Genomic DNA, 15,380 nt, shown 5'->3' on the forward strand with positions numbered 1-15,380 from the left:
GTATATGTTAGGTTTTGTGAAGAATTGGTAGGGAGATCTTCTTTATGGCATGGAAACTCCTGGACCCCCGGTTGAGAACTACAACTGTGTACTGTTCTTGAATTGATTGTATGTTACTTTGGAGATTGAAAAAAAACTCTTGGTTAGATTACAGAATCTTCCAAACAGTGTTGGGAATCCAAAGTCCATTGTAAAAAATCTATGAAAAAACACCTAATGTGTTATGTTATTTAATGTATGAATGATAAGTTCATTTTTATGAATAAAAAACACTTTTTTTTTTTTTTTATACATGGTTCCAACTAATTTTTTTTTTTATTGATGTGTCTTTGCATATAATATACCATCTTTCGAGATAAGAATAATCAGTAACCTGTAGCGTGCGTATGTGTGGGTTAATGATAGCCTTCAGATAATGTCACCCTTGATGAATGCCTGTGATTGCTTTAGTGTAAATGAACAGACGTCTATAAATCAGCAGATGGGCCTAAATATAGTGACACAGAGACAAACTGCTAATGCCTTCAGGCATACTTTGTCAAACTGGGACACTGAAATTCATCAGCTTTCAAACCAGAGGGGTGGGTTTTTAGAACATGACAGCTTTTTTAAGGTGCTCACTGACATTTCAGGTCACAGCGACTGTCCAGTGTCCAGCACTGGCCTTGTCATACAGTCCACCAAATTTGAATATACAAACATGATGGTCTCTTTTCATCAGCTTTACTATGATATACAAATATATAATACTAAACTAAGGTAATTAAAGAAGAAAACACACCAACATTATTTAGTTGCTAACCAGAATATTTAAATTCAACATTTGAATATGACGCATTTGAATTCAACATTTGAATGGGGAATTTGAATCTTTCAAATGAAGAAACCTCTCTTTTACACTCAGAGATGCACATGTTGGGTAAAAAAAACTTGGACCTTCCCTTGTGGATTCCAGGATTTCACTATTTATTTGTGACATGTGTTGTACAAATATGTGTGTCTGAGTAAAGGTTACTGCAGGTTGCTTAGGGCTTGCCTAATAAGGAATGATTTGTTGTTGCTGACTAATCTATGGACTCTGAGATTGCACAACTTCACTGGAAACTGACAATACAGACTGAGCAGGCAAGGAGACGAAAGAAAGAAAAACAGCATAATGCAAAAATCTGTTTAACATAAGTTTGACCGGTGGACTTACCTCAGTATACAGGAAGAGAGGAGTAGCACAAAACAAGAAGTTACATACAGACTGTGTCTGTCTAGTAGTGTGAACACATGAGGGGAAGAATTTGCTTACCAACTTGGGGTTGAGTGAAGATTGAAACCATTCAAAAACTGACAATCACACTGTGTAAGAGAAGAAAAGGTACTGAGCACAGTGGTGTGAAGATGCTCAGGAGAGAGACTGGAAGCACATAAACTGAGAAGGAAGTTTGGCCCCTGACAAGACGCAGCAAGGAGGAGGATAGTGGATCATTATGGGAGTCAAGTGCTGTGCTTTTCTTGCCATTGTCTTCATCCTCATTTTGCTTGGCTCCATGTGGCTCCGTAAGTTTTACTAGTTCTTTCTAAATTTTCCTTTGACAGACTTAATGTAATATATTTGGTTAGTTTTTCTGACACACCAAAGCTACTTTATTTCAGGTTAATAGATTTTTGAGGTACTACTTTATTATTTAAATAAATATTAAATCAGTCACAATATCAGTTTCGGTGATATTGAGTTATATTTGTCCATCAGTACTTGTTACAGTAAAGCTGACAGACTATACCTCATCAAGAAAATAAACATATAAAGATATGTTATAACAGATATTTGACCTGAATTCACATCTTAAATAGATTGATGAGAGAAGTTTGGGCATCTGAAACATATTTATGTGAGTGTTCCTGTAGCTCAAGCGATAGAGGTTGGGGATTTGAATCCCAGGAAACACATCTTAGGAGAAAATAGTTTGAATGCAAAATAAGTCACTTTTAAGCGTCTGCTAAATGCATTAATTTTATTTAATTTTATTTGAAATGCTGGCTAAATTAATACATTTAATTTAATTTTAAATGCTGAATGCTTTATAGATTTTGTGTATGATTCATTCATGAATCAGAATTATGTAATTCTCAAGTTCATCTCACTGGCTCAATAATGTGGTCTCTGTGAAAAGTATTCTAAATTTAGTTTTCTATTAAATAAAGTAAATAAAATGTTTTAATAAACAAATTAATAAACAATGACATAATTTGTGTTTATTTTGGAGATAACTACTTGTATAATATTCAGATAAATATTTACACTGGAAAACTTTATCTCACTTAAGTCAGTAACACAGTTCAAAGATCTTCTGGATGGGTTTATGTGAAAGCCTAATCAATTTATGATCCTGACTTTCAGTATTTTTAGTAAACCTTCACTAAAAAATGAGTTTATTTGATTTATATATATATATATATATATATATATATATATATATATATATATATATATATATATACAGACCAAAAGTTTGGAAACATTACTATTTTTTATGTTTTTGAAAGAAGTTTCTTCTGCTCATCAAGCCATATTATTACAACTTAAAATAATAGTTTTCTATTTGAATATACTTAAAAAAAAAATTTTATTCCTGTGATGCAAAGCTGAATTTTCAGCATCATTACTCCAGCCTTCAGTGTCACATGTAACATCCAGTCTATCACATGATCATTTAGAAATCATTCTAATATTCTGATTTATTATGAGTGTTGGAAACAGTTCTGCTGTCTAATATATTTGATGAATAAAAGGTTAAAAAGAACTGCATTTATAAAAAAAAAAAAAAATAATAATCTAATAATATATATTCTAATAATATATTTTCTTTACTATCACTTTTTATCAATTTAACACATCCTTGCTGAATAAAAGCATTGATTTTATTTAAAAGAAAGAAAGAAAGAAAAATATACTGACCCCAAATTACTGACCAGTCGTGTATATTGTTATTACAAAATATTTATATTTTAAACCCTTTTTTTTTTTTACTTTTATTCATCAAAGTATCCTAAAAAAGTATCACATATTCTGAAAAAAATATTAAGCAGCAGAACTGTTTCCAACTTTGATAATGAATCAGAATGATTTCTTAAGGATCATGTGATAATGATCCTAAAAATTCAGCTTTGCATCACAGAAATAATTTAAAGTATAATACATTTAAAAACTATTATTTTAAATTGTAATACTATATCACAATATTACATTTTATTTTGATTATTATCAAATAAATGCATGTTTGATGAGCAGAAGAAACTTCTTTCAAAAGCATTAAAAATAGTAAACTGTCCAAACTTTTAGTCTGTACTATATATATATATATATATATATATATATATATATATATATATATATATATATATATATATATTCTTCCGTATAAAATTATTTATTCTCCCATTAAACATTATCTGTATCTCAATGTAGATGGGAGTCTGGCAGACCACTGGAATACTTGTCCAAAGGCTTATAGTATAAAAAACAAGGTAAGAGGGGTGAATTACAACAGAGAACACAAAATAACTCAAGTGTCATTTTTAATATACTGTACGCAGAGCTGCTAACAGAAACTTTGCCCATTCATTTAATGGCATCACCGTCCTCTGAAATCTCCTTACCTCACTTCTCCATTACTTGTTGTTTTCTCAGATTCTGTCTTTCATTAGAGTTAATCGTTCAGATGACGAAGTGGCTCTACTAAGGGTGTGTCCTGGTCAGAGGTTTCAGGTTGCTGATTTGCTGGCTCATCTGCAGGCAGCTCCAGTCTCAGCCAATGATGTTCTGCTAAAGCCGTACCTGGCAAGCTGGGATGAGCTCATCAAGTAAGTTAACACACATAATTGCATCTCATCATATAGCACAAAAAATAAGTCAGGCGAGAGTGCAGAATGATCGCGAGTGTAATGTTTATTTTTAACAACACTTAAAGCTGCGGTAGGTAACTTTTGACGCTCTAGTGGTTAATAAACAGAACTGCTTGCGTCTTGCGGAAGAACATCGTGGCCGGAGCTACTTCTCTCTGTTTATGTCTAAGAAGAATCACAAAGGTACTGGGTTACTCCGCCGCGGTACCCCCGAAGCAATATAAAATAGTCCGAATATAAACACTTATTATAGGTGCACCCTAGTGATTCAGGACAAGCTAAAAACACGGTTTGGAAAATGGATTCATGGTGTACTCGCTTACTATATACATTTTTCTACACTTAAAACAACAACTAAATTGATAATAAGTAACTAAAACAGTATTGTAGATCACTGAGTATTATTTGTTCTCACAGCAAATAGCCTTTATTTCCGGTGGAAGGCAAAGCAAGTATTTATCGTTGAGCATCTCCAAGCAACCCACTATAGTTGAATGAATGATTTAATAATAACTCCCTTAAAAAGACCGTCTCTTGTCGTCACCTACTGGTCTATCGGTGTAACTTTCAGAAAGAGATAGCTACAGTGGGAAAATATAATTATTTGATCCCCTGCTGTATTTTGAAAGTTTGCCCACTTGCAAAGAAATGAATGGTCTGTAAATTTTATAGTAGGTTTATTTTAATGGATTAGAGACAGAATCCCAACCAAAAAATTCCAGAAAAAAACACATTATATAAAGGTTAGAGATTGATTTGCATTTCACTGAGAGAAATAGGCCTAAGTATTTCTAACCAGCTAGAATTCTGGCTCCCACAGATTGGTTATGTGCCCATGTGGAACACAGATTAGTTCTGTCACTTTAAGAAGTTACTGTCAGCTCGTTCGGTGTATAAGACACCTGTCCACACAATATGTATCTTCCATGCAAAACTCTCCCACCACCATGGGCAAAACCAGTGAGCTGTCAAAAGATGTCAGAGACAAGACTGTACATCTGCACAAGGCTGGAATGGGCTACAAGATCAGCAAGAAGCTTGGGAGAAGGGGACAACTGTTGGTTTGATTATTCAGAAATGGAAGAAATACAAAACAACCATCAGTCGGCCTTGGTCTGGAGCTCCATCCAAGATTTTGCCTCATGGGGTAAGGATGATCATGAGAAAGGTGAGGGAGCTTGTTAATGATCTTAAGGGAGTTGGGAACACATCAAGCAAAAAATTGGTAACACACTACGCCGCAATGGACTGAAATCCTGCAGTCCTGTTTAAAGTTTGCCAATGAACATCTAAATGATTCAGAGAAGGCTTAGGAGAAAGTGCTGTGGTCAGATGAGACCAAAATTGATTTCTTTGGCATTAACTCCACTCGCTGTGTTTGGAGGGAGAGAAATGCTGACTATGACCCCTTAGAACACCATCCCTACAGTCAAGCACGGAGGTGGAAACATCGACGGGGGTGGGGGGTATCGTACTGTAAAATATTGGACGAAAACCTCCTTTCCTCAGCCAGAACACTAAAGATGGGTCATGGATGGGTCTACCAGCATGATAATGAACCAAAACATACCACCAAGGCAACAAAGGTGTGGCTCAAGAAGAAGCCCATTAAGGTCATGGAGTGGCCTAGCCAGGGTCCAGACCTCAATCCTATAGAAAATCTGTGGAGGGAGCTGAAACTTCGAGTTGCCAAGTCACCTTAATGATTTAGAGAGGATCTGTAAAGAGGAGTGGATCAAAATCCCTCCTGATGTGTGCAAACCTGGTGACCAACTACAAAAAACATCTTACCTCTGTACTTGCCAACAAGGGTTTCTGCACCAAGTGCTAAGTTATGTTTTGCCTGGGGGTCAAATACTTATTTTAGTCACTGAAATTTGAATAAATTTCTAACCTATATATAATGTGTTTTTTTTTCTAGATTTTTTGGGTTGGTATTCTGTCTCTATACATTAAAATAAACCCACCAAAGAAATTACAGACTCTTCATTTATTTGTAAGTGGGATAACCTACAAAATCAGCAGGGAATCAAATAAATATTTTCACCACTGTAAGTAGGTCTACTTTTCGCATACAGGATCTTATGAATACTGTGAGTTCGGACACATACAGTATGCTTTTCGGATGCAGGGGCAGTAAAATCCTTACCAATAATGCAGAATCTGATTGTTTGGTTTGAACACGCAAACGCAAACACGCAGACTGATAAAGACAGTGAAAAGTCCAAGTGTTTTTAGACTGTATACTCTATATTCCCAATAGTATTGTGACACCCCTTCTAATGAAAAGGTTTGACTTTATTTTACTTGATTTTAGTAATTTCAGTACACATCTTAATGTTTAAGCATATAATGACATTCTAGGGAATTATAGCAACAGTTTGAACATGACCCTTTTCTATTCTAACATGACAATGTCGCAAGGTTCAGAAAGAAATGATTGATTCAGTCTGTGTGTGGAAGAACTTGACTGGTCTGCAGAAAGCCAAATACTAATACCAGCTAAAAACCTTGTGACTTTAAATGCAGACTTTGAGCCAAATCTCATCTACGAACACCAACAACTTGTACATACACTATATAGACAAAAGTATTGGGACATCCCCTTCTTTAGAACAGACAAAGGCACTTCCTGTGACAACAGAGATGGAAACATTTCATGTATTTAAAAAATTTATTTCCATCTCTGTTACAACAATTTTGGAAGTGTCTAAAATGACTGTACTCATATGTACAAGTCATTGGTGTCTGGTGATGAGTTTTTGACTCAAGGTCTGCATTTAAAGTCACACCAGAGGTGTTCAGCTGGATTAGGCTTTCTGCAGACCAGTCAAGTTCTTTCACACACATCCTTTATTTTTTAACCTTGCCTTATATACAGAGACATTGTCATGTTAGAATGGAAAAGGGTCATGTTCAAACTGCTGCTATAAAATTAGAATCACACAATTCCCAAGAATATCATTAAATGCTTAAACATTAAGATTTGAAATTACTAAAGCAGTCAAACCTGTTCATTTGATGAAGGCGTCCCAATACTTTTGGCAATATACTGTATATAATGGAATGTGAGTTGACCAATCAAATTTGAAAAAAACAACAACAACTTTTTGATCTATATAAGTAGAAAAATACACATTAAAAATGTATCTCATTTGTCTGTGCTTTTAAGGTTTTTGGAAGCCTTGGGGCCAATGGTGGGTTTAATTTCACAAGAAATTGAGTCGAAAACTGCCATCATCCGTGACCTGGCCCAAAAAGCGGAGAAAGAGCCAAAGAAGAAAATGAAAGAAAGAAAAAGAATGCAGCAGCAAAGCGACCCAGTCTTAATGATATCTCTTAACAGCTCTTCAGACTACTCTGAAATGAATCACAGCCCCTCATTTGGTTACACTTCTGTTCGGTCTATGATTAAATGGGAGCTGGAGAACGGTTTGGTGGACTTCCACAAGCATACAAACTCGGGCTGCAGGACTCTTTTGCGCTTGCATCGTGCTCTGCTCTGGCTACAAAATTTCTTGTTGGAACTGGGGAAGGACACAACTGAAGGAGAGCATCTACGAAGCCCTTCTGACCTATGCAAAGAGACTTACCAGCGCACACTGGCCCACCATCACACCTGGTGGGTAAGGAAAGCAGCGGAGCTGGCCTTTCTTGCTATGCCTGAACGACCTTATTTCTACCAGTTGGTGTGTGTGGAAACACAGGCAGAAGCTGCTGTAGTGCTGAACAGGATAGTGAGATCAATAGAAGAAGTGTACAAGAGAAATGAAGTCGCTCTACAGGAACACAGTATGCTGGACCTACCCTGAGCGTAAAAGGAAATAGAGGGAAAATCATGGGAGTAGGACCAATTTAGAGAATAGGGCACTAAATTATAAGCCTGGAGCTTTGAACCCTTAAGAGATAAATACTTATCCAGGCTGATTTATTTGGTCTTATATAATCAAAGAAATATCCATTTTCTTAAAGATTTAGTGACCAGTTCTTTTAAATTATTTGACCAAATTCATGACAACTGGAATGGGCCATTTTTATTCATTATCTGTAAGTAAAAACAGTTGCCACGTAAGAAAAATGAAACAAATATTTAACTATTAAAATATTAAATTCACAATTTCACTTTTACAGCTTTGTTGTTAAACAACTAAATATACAGTATACTGTTGGTGCTAATGAATGACCACTGTCCAATACTTGAGTACCTTTTGCTTAAAGAGAACACAACAAACCAATAACACACATTTTTATAGTAACAAGGCAAAGGATACAAATAATTGACTGGTAAATATGCTGTGTTCAATTCTGTGTTCAGTGTTCAGAGAAACTGGAAAAAAGCTGTGCATTGTTTCTTGTGAAGTTATTAGCAGTTTTCAGGTTTGCACCATAATAGCACTAGTCGATTGTGAAAGATGCAGTAATGCATGCATGCTCAGCAAATGGACAGATTAGTCCAAAGTCCTGTTTTAACAGAAGACCATTTTTACAATCCTTATGCTTATCAAAAGCAGTTTTATAAAGGCGTAACTGATACCTGATGATTGTTTAGGGGATATTCTCACATGCACACCTACGTTTATTTTGATATCATGATATGACATAAATAAGATAGCAATCCAACTTTTTTTTTTGTATCTAAAAGTGGCTCTATATGTAGAGCACGGACAAGTCTGCTTAATTATATTAATAACTTAATAATTTTTTAATGCTACTGACATGCACTAAAGAAACTCGTACATTATAAAATTAATGAGAGAATACTGTATGACTATAAAAATATGAATCATTTGTAACAACAACAGCAAAAAAACTGAACCAAACTGTCAAGTACCCTTTCAAAAGGTACACTTTAGGTAATATGTAATTTAAGTACTAATATGTATAATTTAGGAGTGAATAAGATACAGAGATGTACCTTTAAGCTTTCATATCTCAGGGTATTTTCTGGAGGTGTATTGTATTAACATCGTATGACATCATATGATTATGTCTCATTACCTCACATCATGTCACATACTGTATGTATATTATTCCAGGAAGCCAAAGTTAATGCAAATAAAACAAGGTCTTCAAATCAAATCCAATTAAGAGACAACTCTTTGAAAAGTCTTACAGGCTGCTGTCACTAATGTGCATGAGCATAATTTAAAAGGGCAAAATTACACGTGATGGTAATAACCGGAAAGTGTGTGTAAACATATACGTGTCTCTTTGTTTGTGTATGTTTGAGAGAGACGCTGACAGTTTAAAACTGTATCCTTGTTCTTTATCTTCTGCAATTCTACGTTATAATTCTGGAAATTATAATGCAGATTATATTGATGAAGAGGAGACAGGGCATTGTTGTTAATTTTATTAGGTTTGTTATTTCAATACATTCATTTAAGCCTATGAACATATACAGAATAAGGTGTTTAACTTAACTAGTCAATATAATGTCAGGTTGTCATTGTTCATCAAATATTTGAGCACAGTTTGCACAAGGTCCAGTGTTGTGTTAACATTCAGCCATATTAAATGAACAGTGGTTTTTGTTCTGTGATGTTGTTGAGGTGGTGACACACAGCCGACTCCATCTGTTCAAACACATCTAAACCACAACATTTAATGTATACATATACATTAGGTAAATGACTTTTCATCTAGTTTCCAAAAGTTCTGTTGGTTAATGTTCACAATAGACTTATTTAAAACAGATATTGCATTGTCAATGCTAGTTTTATGAAACATAAAAGTTGCATACATTTTGGTATTTCATAAACTACAAAGAGGTCCAGATTAGTGTTTAAGATTTATTACATTCTTGGGCAGATTAAGTCTTCTGACCTCCTTGTATTTTATAATAAGCACTGCAAAGCTTCATATCGAGCCACATACCCCAGCTGTCACATGCTTTTAGTCATAAATGATCAACAAAAATAGAAATATAGGTTCTTTGAAAATATAGGATCTATTTTATATTGCATGTGATTTTAAAATCCATATTGCCTTTCTCATCTATAAACTTATTTAAATATTGCAATAAATGTTTACCTTCATGATCAGCCAATCTAAAGAAAAATACACATATAGCATGTAACTTTTCTTTATACATCAAAGGGGCTCAAAATATAAATATATTGCTTTTAAGAAGATTATTGTATAATAAAACATATGCTTGTGCACTATATATTGTGTACTTCAGTAGAAACAGTTGGTGGCGTAAGAGAGGCACAGCACAACTGTTACACTAGGGGCCCTGTTTACAAAAACATTGTCTCAAAGCCAGCATGCCCCAAAAATGTCACTTATTATTATTATTATTATTATTATTATTATTATTATTATTATTATTATTTGTGCATTGTGTTACAAACTTTTTTTTTCTACTAGTTCAGGGTCAAGTTAATGATGTGTGATCTGGGACCTGAGGTAAATGAATACTTAATTTTGTTGATTTGAAGCTTTCTCTGCTGAGTAAGATAACAACCTTACCATGCACAAACATAAAATATGCAATATACATATGTCAACACAGATGCACATGAAAGTGACATGACATACAACCAAGTATTGTGACCCATACTCAGAATTTGTGCTCTCTATTTGACCAACCCAAAGCGCGCACACACAAAGTGAACACACACACATACATCCAGAGCAGTGGGCAGCCATTTGTGCTGCAGGACCCAGGGAGCAGTTGGGGGTCCAGTGCCTTGGGTATTGCCAGCCCACAACCTTAGGGTTAGGTGTCAAACTCTCTAACCATTAGGCCACAACTTCCCACACACGTGAAAGTGATCAAATGTGAAGAAATGTTTTGTCACTGAATATTTTTCAGTAAAAGAGCTGACTCAATATATAGATAGATAGATATACAGATAGATAGATGCTTTTGAGGAAATGTTGGTGTAAAACATCATATCTATTTATGAGAGTAAGATTAAAGGATTAGGGCATTAGAGGAAGTGTACACACTTGTCATTTAAATGAAAGAGTGTACATGATCTCTCCACAAGACCCTTCTCAGAATGGAGCATTAGGTGTATGTACTCAGAGAGTGAGTTTAGGTGTTTAAAGAAAAAAAAAGAGAATGAGAAATGAGGTTGGTGACCACGTCTTTAGTTTTATTGACTCATGCAGGGTAAGGACTGGTATGGATTCAGTTCTGTCTTATCAGCAGAAACGTAAGCCTGCTGTTTCTGCTCTTAGAGCCTCTTTCTCTCTCTATGGTTATGCTCAGAGTCACTTACAACAAAATCCAAAAAATATTTTAAATGTGCGCAAAGATTAACATAAATCAAATCCAAACATACATGCAGGAATCCACACATATTCTCTCACACACATGTCAAACATACTTTTTCTATCTATCTTTTGACATCCTTTTTGGACATCCTTTAAGCTGTCATCCTCTGAGACGATGCAAATCAATACAAAACATCATATCCCCTCACCATGTGAGACCAATTGGATTACACATACAAAAAACCAAAAACAAATAAAATAATAATAATAATAGTAATACTGCTTTTACATATAAACAAACTTAGACACACCTCATGATAAATGAAATGTGACAGACTTCATCATGAAAGTATAGGCTGTGTCAAAACTAATAGGAATGCAGAAATGTATCAGTTTTTTTTTTTTTGTGTTGTGCTGGAGAGGATGTTCATCATGCACAGCATTAGCTACATGTTAGTTTTGCTAATATCCTCTTCAATTACAAAGCCACATATCAGACAGAGGAGAGGTTTCAATACCGCTCTTCAGAACTGATACACACATGCAAAAAAATTATTTTTTAAATCCCAGCAGTCAAGAGATGCTCCAAACACACATGAGATCGTGCCACATTAGTTTATAGATACCTGCTTTAAAAGTATAATAATTTCTGCTAAATTAATACAGATACTGAGGGAAGAAAACGGCATATTTATTAGGAATTTCTCTCTCTCTTTTTAAATGACAATCCCTTTCTCAATATTGTTTTAATAGAATATATTATTTTTAATAAATAGCTCTGATAGCTGAACATGCAATTCAAATTGTGTGTTTCAGAAAATAAATACTGTGATACAATCTTAAAAATGTGCTTCACGATGCCATAGAAGAACCTTTTTTTTGTCTAAGTGGTTCCATAAAGAACCTATAACATCTGAAAAACCGTTCTGTTTCACAAAAGGTTCTTTGTGGCAAAAAAAAAGTTCTTCAGATTATAAAAAGTTTAGAAAGCGATGATATTTTTAAATAACCTTTGACTGAATGCTTCTTTGTGGAACCAAAAATGGTTCTTCTATGGCATCGCTGTAAAGAACCTTTTAAGCACCTTAATTTTTAAGAGTGTACCTCAGCTCACACATGCAAACACACACACACAGACACTGATGTACACACACTTCATTGCTAACTCAAATACTCTTGAAATGCTGAAGTATTTCTCTTCTCTGTCTGTGCTGAGGATTGCTTTGTCCGGTTTATCTAGCTGTGCCTTCTGTGCATAATCCTACACTCTTTTAGATGGGGAGGACTTGTGTATGTGTGTGTGTGTGTGTGTGTGACTGTGTGTAAAAGAAATGGAACACACTTTCGCTTGTTTAATCTTTGGAGTTGATCCTCAGTTTGAAGGAAATGCGCCCAGCAAACTTGTCTCGTTCACTTCCCTCAGGGATGTTGTTAGCGTTGATTTTGCACTCCACATTGACGTCCTCATTCTTGGTGATGTTGAGGAACTTAACGGCCACTAGAGGCTGAGAGTAGTTCACCTGCAGCAGAAGAAACAGATTTGTCAGAAAAGGGTTTTGACTTGGTTCTATTCATCAGTTGTTGATTGGATAGAGCCAGATCTGAATGCGATCTTTAATGGGTTAAATGGGCTAAATTCTTAAAGAATCCAGCATGCATCACAAGAGAGAAGTCAGTTATGCCACTCAGATTAATAATTAAAAATTATACTTAAAAAAAAATTAGAATAAAATATATGCATAGATTAAACATTTACAATAAGATCAATAATATGCATTTAGAAAACAGAGTGCAAATGTTCATTTTACACATGTACAGTATATTCTCCAAGTGTGTGTGTGTGTGTGTTGTACCTGGGCTTTCTTGCCATAGTATGGGTAGTACATAAGGTCAAAGGTGCCATTTGGGGGATAGTACTCCAGTTCACCAAGTTTATCTGTGTCATCTGCCTACAGAGGGAGGGAGGGAGGGAGATATTATGAGTTCATCTCAGTATTTAATCTGAAGGTATCAACCTGTTCTAATACCACTGTTACTGAATTAAACACGAACAGAGTAACCTACCTTTGAACTGATCTTATGCTGGAATTATCTAGCATATGATCTGACTGTATGAATAATCATTTTACCCTTTGCTGTTTTTAAGTGTAATTAAAGATTTCAAATAAAGACTGGCCATTTTGGATTCAGATTTGTTGCTCACTGCAGAACGTCAAAGATGTAATGCTCATCATGAATTCTCTGCCTATGTCAAAATGATTATTCTTCATTCTTTCTATTATTCTTACCCACTCATCTTTCCCAACTTTGTATTTCTGACATGAATGGAGAGGGAGAACAGGTGAGACACAGACAAAAAAAAAAAAAAAAAATCAACCGCATGGAACATAAACAGAGATGATGAGCAATGGTGTAAACAACACATAATAAACTGAAAAGACAATTATATGACAACAGGTATGATGGGTCTATGCTGAGAAAGAGAGAGAGAGAAACAAAAAGGTGTGATATTTTAAAATTGGGTGAGGACATTGCAATCAAAGGTTCATGATTGACAGTGATTCAGAGGGCACACACTACTGAGAAAGCTTGGGGAAGAGAACTTCCTCTCTAATGCAATATAGATCAAAGTTTGCTTCGAGTGAGGGAACTGACCTACAGTATGAGAATACAAACAAGCAACAGTGTTGTTATTGTTAACTTAAACCACTAAAATATCAAATTGAAAGAAATCTTAAGTAAAATATAAAAATAAATATTAGATAAAAAAAAGAAATGATGACTTGGCGGCTAACAGAAATAAAAGTTGAAGAGGTATAATGATGTAAAATAGAAATATGAAAACAGTTCAGACTGAACCTTGCATGACTAAAGGATGAATACATTCAGACATTTAAATTAATGGGAAATACACAACTGTTTCTTTACTTTTGCTCATTTCTGTTTGTTAATTTTTGCATGTGAATCAGCAGCATACTGTATCGTCTGTCATGGCAGTTTTTCTATAAAGCCGGCTACAGTTCTGATTTCTGGCCAGTTTAATCTGGTGACCTTGTTGAACGGCTTATGTAAATTTAATCTGAAAACAATCCCTTTTTTAAAAGACTGAAGGATAAGGAGAGTGAGAGACCTTACCTTAGCACCACATGTAACATAAAGAGGCTGCCCTTCCTCAGCAGGCAAAAGACCAATCACCTGCAAAGATGAAGAAACGCAGAGAAAGAAGGATTTGAGATTGAAATGAGAGAGGGAGAAAAAGATGAAAACCAAAGGGAAGAGACAGGTCAAGTTGAGTCTCATTAGAAAACTAAGTAACTCTGATGAATTATTAATTATAAACATTCAGGCCGCTGCTGATTCTGTGGTTCCAGGTCAAAGTCTTCAAGATGATAAAACTCTGGGGATTCAATGACGTAAAATCAAATCATGCATATATATTTTTTCTATTATATATTTAGTTGTTTCTCAACAATAACTGATTCTTTGCATAATAAACTGTAATCTGGCTTTTTTTAGATAATGCTGCACGTGTTTCTGTAACAAACATTTGCTTCACACATACTTTCTATTTCACATCTTACACGGTTAAACTTGATGATAATGCAGGGCTTGCCATCTTTGTAACCATAGTAATTATCTGCGATCCCAGAGCAATTCTCCAATATGGTGCGATTGAACTGGCAGGAACGCTTTGGGAAGTTTTTCAAGTTGCCACTGTCCTCCTGGATGAAGTACTTATCCGGTTTACATTCATAATTCTTTTGGGCCTGGAGTGTGCCGTTGTAGGCTGCATACAAGAAGCAACAGGACAAGACCTTCTGTCAACTAAAGTAGCACGCAGGATTTCAATAGCAAAATGATTGCAGCAGGTTCTGCGTAATACAGATAAGGTTATTTGCATGGCACTCACGTGAGAGGAAGTTATTGAGGGCTTGGACGTATCTTTCCCAGGTCTCTGTGTGCTCCACGGTGTAAGCGATCTCCAGCTGGTCTCCTTTAGGTCTGATCATCATCCCTGCAAAACAAATAAGAAAATGGGAAAATACAGAGACTGTGAGAGTATATGTTTACATTCAGCATCAAAAGGTTCAAATAATGTGACAAATATCAATAAATACAGTTAATAAATGGCAAAAGGTATCTGTAAGGGGTGACATTGGGGTGTACCTGGAGTTGAAAGTCTATCTTGGTATGTTGGTCTGTAGTCATCGAGCGTCTGCAGCATTACGTACATGGTGAGAGCAAATAATCCAGCCAGG

General features: G+C 35.2%; 2 protein-coding genes across 3 annotated transcripts in view; one reads left to right on the forward strand and one right to left on the reverse strand.

The window, feature by feature from the left end:
• The first annotated feature begins 1,050 nt into the window (after positions 1 to 1,050).
• LOC113049107 (ceramide-1-phosphate transfer protein-like) lies at positions 1,051 to 8,582 on the forward strand. The gene is made up of 4 exons (XM_026211155.1): positions 1,051 to 1,548; positions 3,458 to 3,516; positions 3,680 to 3,852; positions 7,067 to 8,582. Exons 1-4 carry the CDS (start codon positions 1,479 to 1,481, stop codon positions 7,704 to 7,706), a joined length of 942 nt encoding a protein of 313 aa, XP_026066940.1. The 5' UTR covers positions 1,051 to 1,478; the 3' UTR covers positions 7,707 to 8,582.
• Positions 8,583 to 12,197: 3,615 nt separating this feature from the next.
• The window catches only part of LOC113049108 (sodium/potassium-transporting ATPase subunit beta-2-like), a 10,276-nt gene continuing 7,093 nt past the window's right edge, over positions 12,198 to 15,380 (reverse strand). The window contains exons 2-8 of one of the 2 annotated variants that reach the window (XM_026211156.1): positions 15,289 to 15,380; positions 15,032 to 15,136; positions 14,703 to 14,908; positions 14,257 to 14,316; positions 13,410 to 13,436; positions 12,975 to 13,070; positions 12,198 to 12,641 (exon numbers count right to left, since the gene is read on the reverse strand). The exon at positions 15,289 to 15,380 is cut by the window's right edge and continues 37 nt beyond it. In XM_026211156.1, the coding sequence (XP_026066941.1) occupies positions 12,474 to 12,641; positions 12,975 to 13,070; positions 13,410 to 13,436; positions 14,257 to 14,316; positions 14,703 to 14,908; positions 15,032 to 15,136; positions 15,289 to 15,380 (754 nt within the window). In that variant the 3' untranslated portion in view covers positions 12,198 to 12,473. The remainder of the gene's footprint in view (positions 12,642 to 12,974; positions 13,071 to 13,409; positions 13,437 to 14,256; positions 14,317 to 14,702; positions 14,909 to 15,031; positions 15,137 to 15,288) is intronic. The other variant, XM_026211157.1, reaches the window with a different exon arrangement.

The sequence above is a fragment of the Carassius auratus genome, chromosome 30 (assembly GCF_003368295.1).
Source record: "Carassius auratus strain Wakin chromosome 30, ASM336829v1, whole genome shotgun sequence".
NCBI classification, from domain to species: Eukaryota; Metazoa; Chordata; class Actinopteri; order Cypriniformes; family Cyprinidae; genus Carassius; species Carassius auratus.

What these genes read in the sequence shown, in the direction of transcription:
- LOC113049107 (XM_026211155.1), top strand. Translation starts at nt 1,479, where the DNA reads ATGGGAGTCAAGTGCTGTGCTTTTCTTGCCATTGTCTTCATCCTCATT. An exon ending in CTTATAGTATAAAAAACAAG is followed by an intron (nt 3,517 to 3,679) that starts GTAAGAGGGGTG and finishes TTGTTTTCTCAG; the next exon opens with ATTCTGTCTTTCATTAGAGT. An exon ending in AGCTGGGATGAGCTCATCAA is followed by an intron (nt 3,853 to 7,066) that starts GTAAGTTAACAC and finishes TGTGCTTTTAAG; the next exon opens with GTTTTTGGAAGCCTTGGGGC.